The 13554-nt window shown below is 37.5% G+C and overlaps 1 protein-coding gene across 1 annotated transcript in view; it reads left to right on the top strand.

Moving 5' to 3' along the window:
- AKAP7 (A-kinase anchoring protein 7) overlaps positions 1-13216 on the top strand; it is an 84769-nt gene extending 71553 nt beyond the window's left edge. Inside the window, exon 8 of the mRNA XM_027751701.2 lies at positions 10933-13216. Within this exon, the coding sequence (XP_027607502.1) occupies positions 10933-11135 (203 nt within the window). The 3' untranslated portion in view covers positions 11136-13216. The remainder of the gene's footprint in view (positions 1-10932) is intronic.
- The last annotated feature ends 338 nt before the right edge of the window (positions 13217-13554 follow it).

The raw sequence follows: 13554 nt of genomic DNA, 5'->3' as shown, positions 1-13554 counted from the left end.
AATAGTCAGTGCTTTTAGGCTCATAATTCTGATATTGGCATACCCAGCTGAACTTCTATCAGGCTGTTGACTCTGCCTGTTATTCTCATGAACCTTGGGTATTGCTGTCCTAAATTGGTGTAGAGAAAATTCACTCCTTATTAGGTATTTCCTCTGGATCCCAGTGCCCAGATCTCAAAATCCACCATTAACTTTATCATTTCTGCTGGTGGCTTAATCCCTTTGAATATCTGCCAGTCTCAGGTGAACTTGATCTGGGCATTTGCTAAGTTTTATGCGAGTTTAAATCCTCAGGCATTCACTCACTAGAGAGCTTGTATCCTTTTGCTAAGAGAATTGTCTTATGCCATGGTCCATTATTGTGTTATTCTGTTTCACATCCTAGCAATAATTTTTTAAGTTACACTTTATTCAATTTTTCACTTTAGTACAAAGCACAAGGATTGAGCAAAAACATATTGAGTATCAGCCATGTTTTCTACAGCACTTGCTGTGGCTGAGGACAGTCATTCAAAAATGAACATTTTTTGCTGTCTTAAAAATCCATTACCATCCAGTATGACCTAATGCAATCAAAAAGGTTTTCCTTTCTTCTTCTCTTCTCTCAGCTCGCCTTTTACTTTTCACATATGCCTCATTAATACAATGTAAGACATTTTTCCAGCATAAAATGAAGACTTTATTCTTGTAGTTCTATAAAATATAACCTATGACTATGTGAGTTCTAGTGATTGAACCCCCTTCTAAAGTCTGAGATTACCTTTCTCTGTTAAAATGAAATTTGGTGTAGTGTTTTTGTGTTGTGAAGCATTGTTGATCATCTGATGTAATGAAATAAATGTTACTTTATGTTGACCGCTTTAAATCATCATTTTGCTTTAAGAGATCCTTATCATTCCCTTAGTCCTTTTTTTTAGCCGTGGTCTCTATAGAAGGCATAAAATAAGAAAAGATTACAGGATTAGACTTTAGATAAAAACATGATATGTTTTTGGTAAGATCTGTCCCAGTATAAGCTTCTACATCAGCAGCAGAATATCTGGATCAACATGGTGCTGCACTCGGGCTATAAGGACAGGCTAATTCTCAGCTGCTGTAGGTTCCTGCTTCTGACACCCACACGATAACAGGATGTGACCCTCAATGTGTAGCTATACCTGCATTCTTGGAGTTCAAAACACATTGCATGGTGCCATGCAAATGTATGTGCTTACCCGTCTCAGGAAATCTCAAAATTATGAATGATATAATTGGCTCTTGAGAGCAACCATTGCCCATTTCTTTCCTTCTCCTCATCTTTAATGAACTTTTCTTGGCCCCCTCTAGCCAGACATAGAAGTGGGAGAACTTTTCTGTATGGAAAACATAAAGACAAAGCAAATTAAAATACTTGCTTTTGATTACACAGCTTGTTCTGAATGTGGTGAAAAGAAATGGAAAAACTGGTTATGGTATGAATATCCATCCTTTATTCTTTTACTCTTGTGTTGGAGAAAGACTGAGAAAAATACTGATTTAAAATAAGAGCACGAAGAAACAACTATGAAACTCCAAATTAGACCTGTTTAGCCTGATAGAAACAAAGGCCCAGAAGACTAGTTGACATAAATAAGCAGTTTTCCACTCATGTTAATAGGACAGATTTAGAGTTATTGGGATGCTGAAGAGAAAGGATTGGAATTGTCTCTACTATATCGGTAGAGATAAAATTTTACGAATGGGAAAAGGAGTGTAAAAAGAAGAGAACCATCAATTTTAAGGCATGGTAATGAGCAATCCATTATGTGTAAGTTGGTAAAAGTTGTGATGATTAGTTCAGTTTTTGGCACAGCAGACATATTTTTCTGGATTGATTTCATTGAAGTGTTGCTAGAACAGTCTGACTCACTGAGTTTGAGGAAGTAGAAATACAGGGAAAGAGAGGGAGGGGGAGTTACTCTTTTGATAGAATTCAGTGTAAGAGCTGTAGGGATTTACTTTCACTAAAGAAGTGTTGCTAATAGGTAGAGAAATGGTTAATTTTAAGGAGCTTTATGTTGTTTCAACAAAGAAAATGCTTTTATAACTATTTGATATTTAGCATAGGAAGGATGTGAAAGTAAAGCCCACTGGTTTAAGAAAGTATTCTTGATTTCTGCTGGTGAAGGAGACTCAAGCATAACATTAATTTTGATTACTAACTAGGTACTTGTTGAGCAAATGAGGATATTTGCGCTATACATAAAAAACACAGGATGGGAAAAAATTAGTATTGTCCCCTCATATTATTTCAGTTTTTTCTTGCAGTAGATTATAAAGTCTACTTATTTCATGTGAAGGATCAATTGCATTAAATTTAGTTTTATGGCATGGTAATGTTTAAGGGTTTTTTCATCCACAGATTTTGTTACACTATAGCAATTTTTAGATTCCTGTGAATTAGATTAAGCGAACTGTAGTCATACCTTCAACATTCTTAACTCTTTATCTACAGCTATTCTGATTTAATATGGCTGAGGTGACCAAAAACCCCATGGCTCAGAGCAATTTATTATGACCAAACAAAAATGTGTCCAAATTTGTTGCTTATCTTGCCTTTGGAATACTTTTCTTTGGACATCAAGAGGGACTTCTTGCAACGGCATATGGTGATAGGACAAGGAGTAATGGCTTTAAACTGAAAGAGGGTGGTGAGGTTGCTCAGAGAAGCTGTGGATCCCCATCACTGGAATTGTTCAATGCCAAATTGAATGGGACTTTGAGCAGAATGGTCTAGTGGAAGGTTCTCCCTGCCCATGGCAGGGGAGTTGGAACTACATGGTCTTTAAGGTCCCTTCCAAACCAAACCATTCTATGATTCTGTGATTCACTGTTCTTGTAAGCAGTGGGCTTTTAGAGAGAGATGAAAGTTGAGGAAGAGTGTCCTGAAGAGTTGTCCTGAAGAAGAGCAGGAGCAGTAATTTTATGGGTTCAGAGACAGAGCATTTAAACAAAGGTCTAAACTTCTAATCTCTCCAAGTATCAAAAATAAATTTCATATTTACAAACATATGTGTGGTAGGACATTTATACAGCTACATCTCACAAAATCAAAGTGGACCTTTAAAGTGAAGGTTATGTTATACAGCTACATCTCACAAAATCAAAGTGAAAACTTATATCAAATTCCCACTTTTTTAAAAAAAACACCTTTAAAGTGAAGGTTATGTGACAAACAAAAGCTTTGAAGATGAACCTCAGGACTAAAGGGTGGGCTCAGTTCAGCGCACGCTGTGTCTCACCTAAAAATCCACTGCGCAGGCTGGAAGGGTTAATGACCTTTCCCAAAAATCTTCGCTCGCGAAGACTGGCCATTATTATTAAGGCAAAATATATAACGGATAAAGGGGATTCAGATAGGAAATGCTATGATAAGTACTTAATGGGGGTTTTTTAAAATGCCATTCAAATTGACTTAAGGGTGTTATATCAGTCTTCCCAAAGCTGTTAATAAATTCAGTCCAAATCTGTAGATTTGATCCATGCAATGAAAGACAGCAACAATATTACTCACATGTTCAAAAATACATAATTTCATGGTTTACCCAAGAAGCTTATGAAGTGGGTTCAATTTCTTCAAGAGGAAGATTCTGGGGGAAAAGGATTAGACCCATCTATTTTGGCAGCCCTGAGATGCAGTTATGCTGCAAGTTCAAACCTATGTGAGATGTTCATACCAAAAAAGGTGACTCTGACCTTCTTCCATTAGGTTCAGGATCTAATTAAGTATGGTTAGAGAGATGTTAAAAGCACCTTGAAAGTGACATTTTTCTGTTAAAAATATACAGTATTTAAAATTATTAAATTAAAATTATTACAGTATTTTATGGACACTGTTGGACATCCTCTTGAAGTGCAGTTATACTTAATCTTTTTTTTGACAAGATTTCATTTTCCTTTTGCAGCTCAAGGACTATGCAGCTGTCTTTCACTCATGTTAGTGTAACTGAAATAATGAAATGAAAACGCATGTTGATTAAAAGTTGACTTTTCTTTCCGTAATTTACAAATACATTCAAAATTGCTTTCCCCAAGGAAAGACATGTACTATGTGAGAGACTGTCTGATAGCATGAGTTTGCATGGAGTTGTCTTCTGAGCTCGGAAGGAGCAACAATGCGGGATCAGCTTGTTAAGATTCACTTATTAACACTTGTTTTTGACAATCTGTCTTAGTCCAAAAAAAGGTTGCTTTTTTTAGTGTAATTGACAGCAGCGTGAAGAAGTCTCAGCCAAAATAGCTGTATAGTAACAAATGAATCCTAAAGATTTAAAACTGAAGATCACAGAGACGGGATAGGAAACGGTAACAGGAGGCGAATGTTTATTAAAAGACTTCCCTTGTCATGCTTACAAGTAAACGTTTGATTTTCATGGTCGACTGGTCCATAAGCAGGAACTTTGAGGTTTTGGCAAAAGATTTGGACTATGACAATTAAAATCTTTGTATATCATATTTTGGTTAGCCGCTGCATTTTTTGGGCCTACACCTCCCTCGGCTTGGTGACCTAGCAGGGTGATTTTTTTCCTTCAAGACCATCGGGCTCTGTCTGTGGTCAGTAGTGACCAAGGCTGATGGGGAAGCAACTTGCACAGTCTGCCCTAGTGTGTTACATTCTCAGTATTATTTCTGCAGGACTATTGAAGGTGAGGGACTGCCGAGTCTGTCCTGTTCTGGAATACAGCTTTTCCCTGGGAAACTGAGAAACCTAGTCTCTCTCTCAGGCTCTGAAAACAGCAGAAGGCTTGCCCCTTGGCTGCATCCTGGAGGGAGGAGGAGCTCTTCTGCTCTCCTTGATAACACTGCTGACCCAAGCGGCCCTATTACCTGTTCTCTTGAGCTAGTAGCACCAGGCAGCACTGTGAATGGGGAAGAGGGATGAATAATGTTGCCTTGATGTTTCCTATCAAGATCTGCCTCAATCTTTTGGTTCTCCCGTTGTCACTTTGCACAGTGGATGTTACTGTGGTTATGTAAAACCGCTTTTGTAACTTGGGCTGTTTTTTCTACCTGAATATTGGTGAGAAAATCGAGTGAAACTCACAGCTTCTTAAGCCACCTTCTTTCCTTCTGCCATTATGTTATCTTTGCTGCATGTTACACTAGACTTCTTATAAATTCATTAAGTTTAAGCATTAAACTACATTAAAGGAATCAGGATATTTCTCTGTCAGCAGGTGCCTTTAAATAGGAAAATAAAACCAAGATATTTAACAGAACTCTCTGTATGCCAGGACTAGAGTCTTACATTACCTTTTTTATTTTGTTCATTCCGAAGGCTCATGCCTGTGGCATCACATCCTCCAGTGCTTGCAGAAGGAAGAATAGGTTTAGTAGATCACATCCCATTTCTGCCATTAGAGTTGGTCAGAAATTTTAGATCACTGATCTTCAGAGGGTTTTGTGTGAAACAAAACAAACTTTTGCCACGTTTGCCAAGTCTCCAGCTTGAAGGGAGCTGCAGGTATTCCCTACTGTCATCACTGAATCTGGCAAGAGCATCGTTGTCCCCGAATAGCTGCAACACCCTTAATTTCCTCTTTACTAGAAATTCCTAATTTTATCATGTTTATTGCATGGTGGGCCAAATTAAATAAAAACTTTTTCCAGCAAACTAGAAACCCATGTGTTCAGCACGAAGGACAGATTGGTGTTGCCTGAATTGCCTTGTTAGACAATCCTGTATTTTCAATATAGGTAAACCTAAAGAAGTTTGTTAAATTTCCCACATCAGGTGGTAGCATCCAGCAACAGATATATCATAACCATCATGTCATAATGAGATTATAATTTCACACTTCCTCTCCGTTCCTTATTTGTGTCAATTCCTTAAGTGGCCACTTTAGACATATTTCATGCAAGTCTTTCTTAATTAACAAGGAAACGTTCAGAGATGTGACTTTCCTGTCTGTACTTATTGTGTTGATTAGATATGGGCACATGCTCATGTTTGTGTTCGTTACTTTCAAACCATGATCTTGAATCATGGCCAGCCATGCTGGCTCATCTGCAGCCTATTGCAAGGATGGGAAGCGAATGGTCTGGTGCCTGATTATAGCTTGTTATTCAATTTATTATGGACTGTGGACTCTCTGTCTTTGCAGGATGAAGGTGGATGGTATTTTTCTAATGCTGTAGTTCTGTTAATATATATGGCCTGCCAAATTTTTCTGAAAGTCCTCAGTAAAGAAAGTGTTCAACACATTGGTCTGATGCATAGGACATTGCAGTTCAGTATGCAGGCGTGGGAACTTCATCCAGTTCCCACAGAAGTCAATGAGGTTTAATTTAATTTTGAATCAGTGTCACAAAAACTAGATGTTTCCACAGGCTGCAGCTGGGCACAGAAGCCTTGCAGTAGTCTGCATCTGCCTGGGCACTATGAGTATAAATGATGTCTTCAGTCTTAGACTTTCCTTCTAACACAGAGATAGGGAACCGTGATAAAGGCATAACCATTGAGATTGGAAAGTGTATGAATTTACATGCTGAAATCTGTCTGACATTTGTTTCATTATCTTTCCTTTGTTTTCTCCAACCCTACCATGTGCAGAAATAATTGCAAGTCTTCTGCTGAAGGTTTCTTACTACATCAGTAGTTAGCATAGTTCTTGCCTTCCTTCCAGTCCTGTTGTACTGCACACACAGTTTTGCTTCTGTACAGGGGGGTTAATAGTCAATTATAGTGAGGTATTATTATGAGTTGCAGCCACTGAGGAGTCACTATAGAAAGGGAATCTTGTGGTGAAAGCTTTGTCTATATGCAACAGCAACTTGGCTCACCTTGGTGTTGTTATGAGGTACTGCGTAAGTAGAAAGATGAAGTTTTCCAGCATTCAGAAAGAATTTCTTAATGTTTAGTTTTTGGAAAATTGCCTGAGTCCCATGTGGGTTTTTTTGTTTCTAGAGTTTGTAAAAACTGTGTTAGAAAACTAATAAACTAAAAGGTAGATGGAGCCATGTCTGTTTCCACAGCCCTCCCCAAGGTGCAGACCAGAACCTCTGCTGCCAGAGTATAGATTTCCCTACTAGTCTTGGTCACCTATTCAAAATACCAAGGGTCTCCTTTATAATTTTCCCCATGTTGTCATTATTTTGTTGTCAATAAAGGTTGTTGGAAGGAAAAACAAAACCCAGGGTGTTGAGACCATGAGGAAAGGATTGCAGAACATTGTCTTGGAGTGTAGATGGTAAAAGGTTGTAAAACTGTCTTTTTCTATGAATGGGATTCACTGTAGCTTCTTTCAATTAAATCTGTCACAAAAAACTGGACTAGTCATATAAACAGTAGAGGAATTCAAGTAACAGTCCTACCTCTCTTCAAATTTGAGATATCTACATACACTCTAAGCTGTGTCAGGGCCATGAAAATGCTGTGCCAGGACCATGATACCTGATTTGTTCCAATTCAGTGTTTCAAAATTCAGATTACGGTCTTGTAAAGTGGAAGGGGGTGTACACTTGGAAAGTAAACCTAGTCCAGTAGAGAGATATAGCAGTGAATTTGAATCCAAATTTGGATTTCAATGCAGGCATCTGGTTCATGTCCATAACTGCTAGCATCTGGCTGTAGGATCATAAAGCACCTTTTGAATAATTCTGTGCAGTTGATAGTTCCCTTTGTAAAAAAATGGTGGTCATTTCAGGACAAGGGGTATGCTTCAGTTTCAGTAATAAAAAACACTGCTAAGCATGGGTGCACTGAGGTACACTCACAGGGTATGAATTTGTTTCTATATTTTGAAAATTACAGAAGAGAATTCTGGGATAAAATGAAAGGGTTTTTTCATTTTTATTCTGAGCCACATGAATGAGAAGACAAGGGAAGTTTTTTATTCTTAGGCACAGAATTAAGTATCACAGCATTGATGCAAATACAGTCCTGTGGTATGCCTGTTCCCTTTTCAGAACAGAGTTTACAAACAGACCAAGTCTGAATTTTGTAACTTTTTTTTTAAATCTTAAACATTCATATCTACAATGATTTTCACTGATATTCTGATAAATCAAATAATGTAAGACAGTCCACACAAAGAAGCATTTACCAGCTGCAAAGGAATTGTATTCATCTAAGAAGCAGGCGAATAGCAGATGCATCATGGAGGGAGAGATATAAAAGGACATATATGTGTGTTAAATATAGATGATCAATACTCACTTTTATTACGTGACCTGTTTGTTTTTATCAAGTCATGAGTAGGAATGGTACAACAGTATACAGCTACTTTGCCAGTGAACCACAGCATCGCAGACACTCCCACAACTGCTATTTAAGGATTATGAGAATATAAACAGAGCATCAGGGAATCATGTAGCCCCATGTGGCAGTTCACCAAGATGGCCAGATGGATAAATTCAAGGACAATCTTCATGCAGGGATGTGCATGCATTTGCATGTCAGTCAGATGTTGTGTATGCCTTTCCAGTGGGAGTGCAGAGCTCACTTAGGAGATGCTACAGACTTGAGCTTCGACTGTTGATGAGCCATGAATATCTCAAAGTATTAAAAGTAAACGAACAAAAAAATGCAAAATCATTCTTCTGTAGCTATATAAACTCTACTTTTAAAAGGCTCATTTTAAGTAATCTTTTTCGATGCTTGAGAAATTACTTACAAGCATGCTATCTATTTGTTTTGAAATTATAAATGCAACAGTAGATATATGTATTTTATACATATGTATGTAAATGAGAACTGTTTTGCAGAAAGTATTTATGAGAGAAGAACTCTGTCCTTTTTAAGACTGTAAGAATAATACATGATGTACTACAAGTAAAATTGCATTCTGAGTAAATACAGTCACTACTGTTTTGTGGTATCTGGAGGCCTCTGTGACTGATTAGTCATATTCTGCATATTAAATACTAGAGGGTCAAATGTAAGAGTGGCTGAGCACCATATTTCCCATTGATTTTGTTCTGAGTTGCGTGGACTGATCATTAGTGCTGTGTGAGTAACGATTTCTGTGACCCATGAGCAATTCTGAAAAATGAGAGACTCTGCAGCTGAAAACCACAATATTATTTTTTTTTCTAGTGAATAAATAGACTGGGACTTCCAACACATTTTTTGAGCATCTTTACTAAAAGCAAAGGAAATTAGGAATCAAAGGGCTGCATTCAAAGGGGCTTGTGGGATCAGTTCAGAAAAGCTGAGAGGAGATGCTGCTCATATATATCTTGGATGTTCTGAGAGATAAGAGTCTGAATTAAGTCCCTTGTTTTTGTAAGTTAAAGGATAGACTTAAAGACAGGATTTAGAGGTAGTGACATGGTAAGCAGTGAGTCAGAGAACATGGAGCATGTAGCTGTTTAGTTTTGGGAATAGTATCTCTGACTCTGTTGGACTTGCATATTAGCCTAAATGTTTCTTCTTGGAAATTCTAAGTCTGCTTTTAATGTTTTCTCATATATTTTTTAATTTGGTTTTAGCCAAAACTATCCACATAGATACCCTTTCAATATTTTTAGAGCAATTTTTCCAAACTTTTTCTGAAATGTAATGAAATGCTTTACCAAGGTAAAGTCTTAATTCTTCAGCTGGAGAGTGCAGTTCTTCCTTCCCCGCAGTAACAGTGCTGTGGAGTCCCAGAACTGGAAGAGTTTGGTATGTCTTGGTGTTCCAGAGTGGGATGCTCATGTTATAAAGCTCGGCTGATAAAGGTGCTGCCTCTGAATGTGAAGAGTTTTGTTTACTTCTCCCTCGTTGAATCCCCATATGAATTATGTTTTATCAGTGAAATCACTCCCAGATTTTGCAATCCATTAGAATGACTAATAAAAGTATTCTATAACTATAATCTATATGTGCAGGCAAACTTGAATAAATTTCCATAAATGAAAAAGGGCAAATTTAGGTAATTGAACAGTACAAAGCTTTGTGTTGAGAGTATGAAATAACATCTCTTTCACCAGATGAGTAGGACTAAGCAGCCTCTTATTACTGGTTGCAGAATGTGAACTCCAGAAGAGGACATTAAAAGTATGACCTTACATATAAATGGAGGAAAACAGTTATTTACCTAGTGCAGGAGACTGTGAAGTGGCAAATGGCATGGCCAGTGGAAACTGGGCAATAAAATTTATTTTTCATGGAATGCATTCTTCATGAAAGGAGGATTCTGTAGTAGGCTATATAGTTTATTGGGAAAATGTTTAATGGAAAAGTACCATTTCAAACTAGATGTCACGATGTATGCAAATCCTCACTATGTATGTAGTTGTTTTGTTGTAAATATTTATTCATACAAAGTCTTAGCAAAGCAGGGAAATGCCAGCATCTTGCTTTTGTCAGCAGATATCTAAGAATAGACTGCTGGAACTTGCAATCCTCAGATATCAGAGCTTTAAGTTAGAAGACAGAAGAGAGGCAGGGAGGGAATATATGGGTTTTCTAAGTTTTATGCTTTGTTTGCAAAAATATTTCTAACCTGTGCTTAGATTATTTTAGTAATTTTTCCCATGAGAAACTCCTGAATTACAAGCAGTGAGTAAATAGATAGATGTTGGATTTGTTAAGCAAAATCACAAAACGGAGGCACCTAAATGCTACTAAAGTGTAAATCTATTTTGTGCCACGTTCTTCATCTTTACCCATATGTCACAGACAATCGTTGGCCAAAAGAAATTAAATTTGCACACTTTTCTGAGTGAGTGTTCATAGTGTTAAGCTGTTGGCTTTAAATGGAGTGTTACAGTACAGATAAGCAGTGAAATCTTTTTGATCTGATATACTGTATACATCTTTATGGAACACTTTTGTTTCTGAGCTTGAGGGAGGGGAAATTACTTTTTACAATCAGGAAGAGGCAGCTAATAACTTAAAATCCAGCTCAGACAGAGGCTCCTGATACAATCACAGCTGCTCTCTTTCCATGGCAATGAATTCCTTCTCTTGTCTGTTGTGACGCATAGGTGAAAAACATGCAGCAGAGCCAGATGATGCAGAGTTGGTGAGCCTCAGCAAAAGGCTGGTGGAGAACGCGGTGCTGAAGGCTGTACAGCAATATTTAGAAGAAACGCAAAACAAAACCAGAGAGACTGATGGAAGCCCCATGAAAACTGAAGACGCAGCAAGTGGCAGTAAGAATGAGAGCGACAAGGATAACAGCAAGTGAGCACTGTGCAAAATGCCCGGGAGCAAATATCCCACCAAGAATAACTACAAAAACATGTCCCAGCTCCCTGCTGAAATTTGCTAAGTGGTGCTGGGTGACAGGAACTCTACTTTGTGAGTCTCTTATCAAAAGTTTGTTCTGAATTGAAGGACACTGTCTACTGGTTTAATAAGTGCTTGCACTGCTGAAAATCTGTTGAATGCTGGGAGGGATGGACAATGGAAAAAGGACAAGAATGGTGAACCAGGCAGCTCCAGTCTTCACTTCCCCTTGATACCAAGAATCCCTTCCTTGCTTTTGAAGAGAAACTGAACCTTTTGCGTTTGTCTTTTGGATTGTCATGAATGGCTGTGGAAAAGGCCTTGTCATAAGTGGAAGCGATGCCCTCCGCCTGAGGGTTTGGCACTGCCGCAGGGCTGCTTGCTCTATGTGAGAGCACGTGCTGTTTCCTAGTCAACAGCAGTCAATCCCAAGCTAAAAATTACCACTACAGATATTCATTGCAGATACTATTACACAGTATGTAATATGACAGGAATTTCTCCTAAATGTGACACTGTACTGTTCTTTACTTTTTGGTAGCATTTGTTGATGTAAATTATATTTTTTGATGAAGTATCTTTTTATAAAAATTCAATACGGTCAAAAACTGAGCACTTAATACTGTCCAAACCAGATTCGATCTCTTTCCATACATTAATGATTCTAAATGAATTAGTTGTTTTAAAATGTATTATATTGTTCCTTTCCTCTAGGAAAGAGCCATGAAGCAGACTTAGCAAAAGAAGCTTTACGCAGAGAAACGCAGGCCCTGTTATCCAGGCTGAATCAGATAAAAGCGCTGTTATCCAGTCCTGAGATCCGCACAAAAATTAGCAAAGAACTGTTTGAAGACAGGCACTACTCTAACAGTAAATGGGAAAGTTGTGTTGACTCTGAATCTCCAAATGCATGACTGTAAAATCTCATCAGGGTTTTCAAAGGAAAAAATATTTCTTCAAGAAATTTTAAAGGTTGGTTTATTGGGTTTTTTAACTCAAAATATGGATGGATGTAAATGGCTCATGAGGAATCATACTGAAATACTTGCACAGAAGGATTATCTTTCATAACAATGAAGTATAGCCATTTCTCAGCACTACTCTGAAACATGTTTGAGTGTGCAGGTATATATCATGACTCCAAAGTGGAAAAATACTGGTTTCAAATAAATCTGAGCAAACACTGTGCCCTTCCTTTATCACTGTAAATAACTCATTTTTTTCTCATATATTTGTTCCCTAACAATGATATACAAATACTAAGAAATGGATGTTTTTAAATACTTCAAAAATGTACATTTGCAAAAAAACCCCCTCTTTTAATTATCTGCCTTTTGGATTTGTACTGGCATTTTGGGTTAGCATTGTCTATTTTTTATTGTTTTTTTAAACAGCACTTGAATACTTGTACAGATGCTGACTTTTTCTGCTGATGTTTACACTAATGCAAGAATGTTTTAAATTTCAGTATGAAATTCAGGCTCCACTGATCTCAATGGCATACTCTCATTGGCTTTAACGGAGTCAGGATGCTGCAATTAAGATTTCTTGTGCAAATAATAATATTCCTTGGGATAATATTTGCCTTTTTACTTTTGTAGAATAGTATTTTTGTCTTTTGTTTTTGATGTAACCTCCATCTCTGCCTTCTGCTGCCTGAGATGGGATGTCAGTTTGCTCTCGTTGTTCCCTCCACACACCTGCAAGCTTCATCGAAGATTTGGATGATGTACAATAATGCAGGAGTAGGTCCAATATTTGCATTTTTTTCTAAACATTGTCATAAAAGCTATATAATATATTGTGATTGGTATCAGAATTGTGCTGTTAGAACAGCTTTGTGCATGTTCTTCATTGGTCTCAAGCACTGTTCATTTATCTCATGTCAGAGATTTTTTTTATCTCATTTGATATATAGCAGTATATTCTGAGACGCATTTCATACATGCCATGTTCACAATAAAATATTTTTCCTTTGCACCGTGTGTACATTTTCACCTGTCTCCAAATAGACAAATAAAATTAAGTACTTGCAAGTAACGAGGTTGAGAGAAACCGTGCTCCTATGAATCACATCATCGAACTGCAGATGTTGTACCAACCTACTGATCCAGAGTTTGGGTGCTAGAATCATGCAGAAGCTAGACCCAAGTCATTATTGTTTTCAAGGCCAAACTTTGAAACTCTAGCAATTAGTTTGTATTTCGGGAAGCATGGGTTTAGAAGTAAATACTGAGTACAACTTCCCAGAGGTCCACTCTTCAGCATCAAATTTGTGTTTAAGGAGTAGTCTCAAAACACTCTAGAATGATTAAAAAAAAAAATCTGAATCTGAAATCATCCCTGGAGATCACTGAGAGGTAGCTTTTCATTTGCCA

The sequence above is a fragment of the Pipra filicauda genome, unplaced genomic scaffold (genome assembly GCF_003945595.2).
Source record: "Pipra filicauda isolate LSUMZ 115617 unplaced genomic scaffold, ASM394559v2 scaffold23_size5868930_pilon, whole genome shotgun sequence".
Lineage (NCBI taxonomy): Eukaryota > Metazoa > Chordata > Aves > Passeriformes > Pipridae > Pipra > Pipra filicauda.
This window is presented reverse-complemented; position numbering and strand designations above follow the sequence as displayed.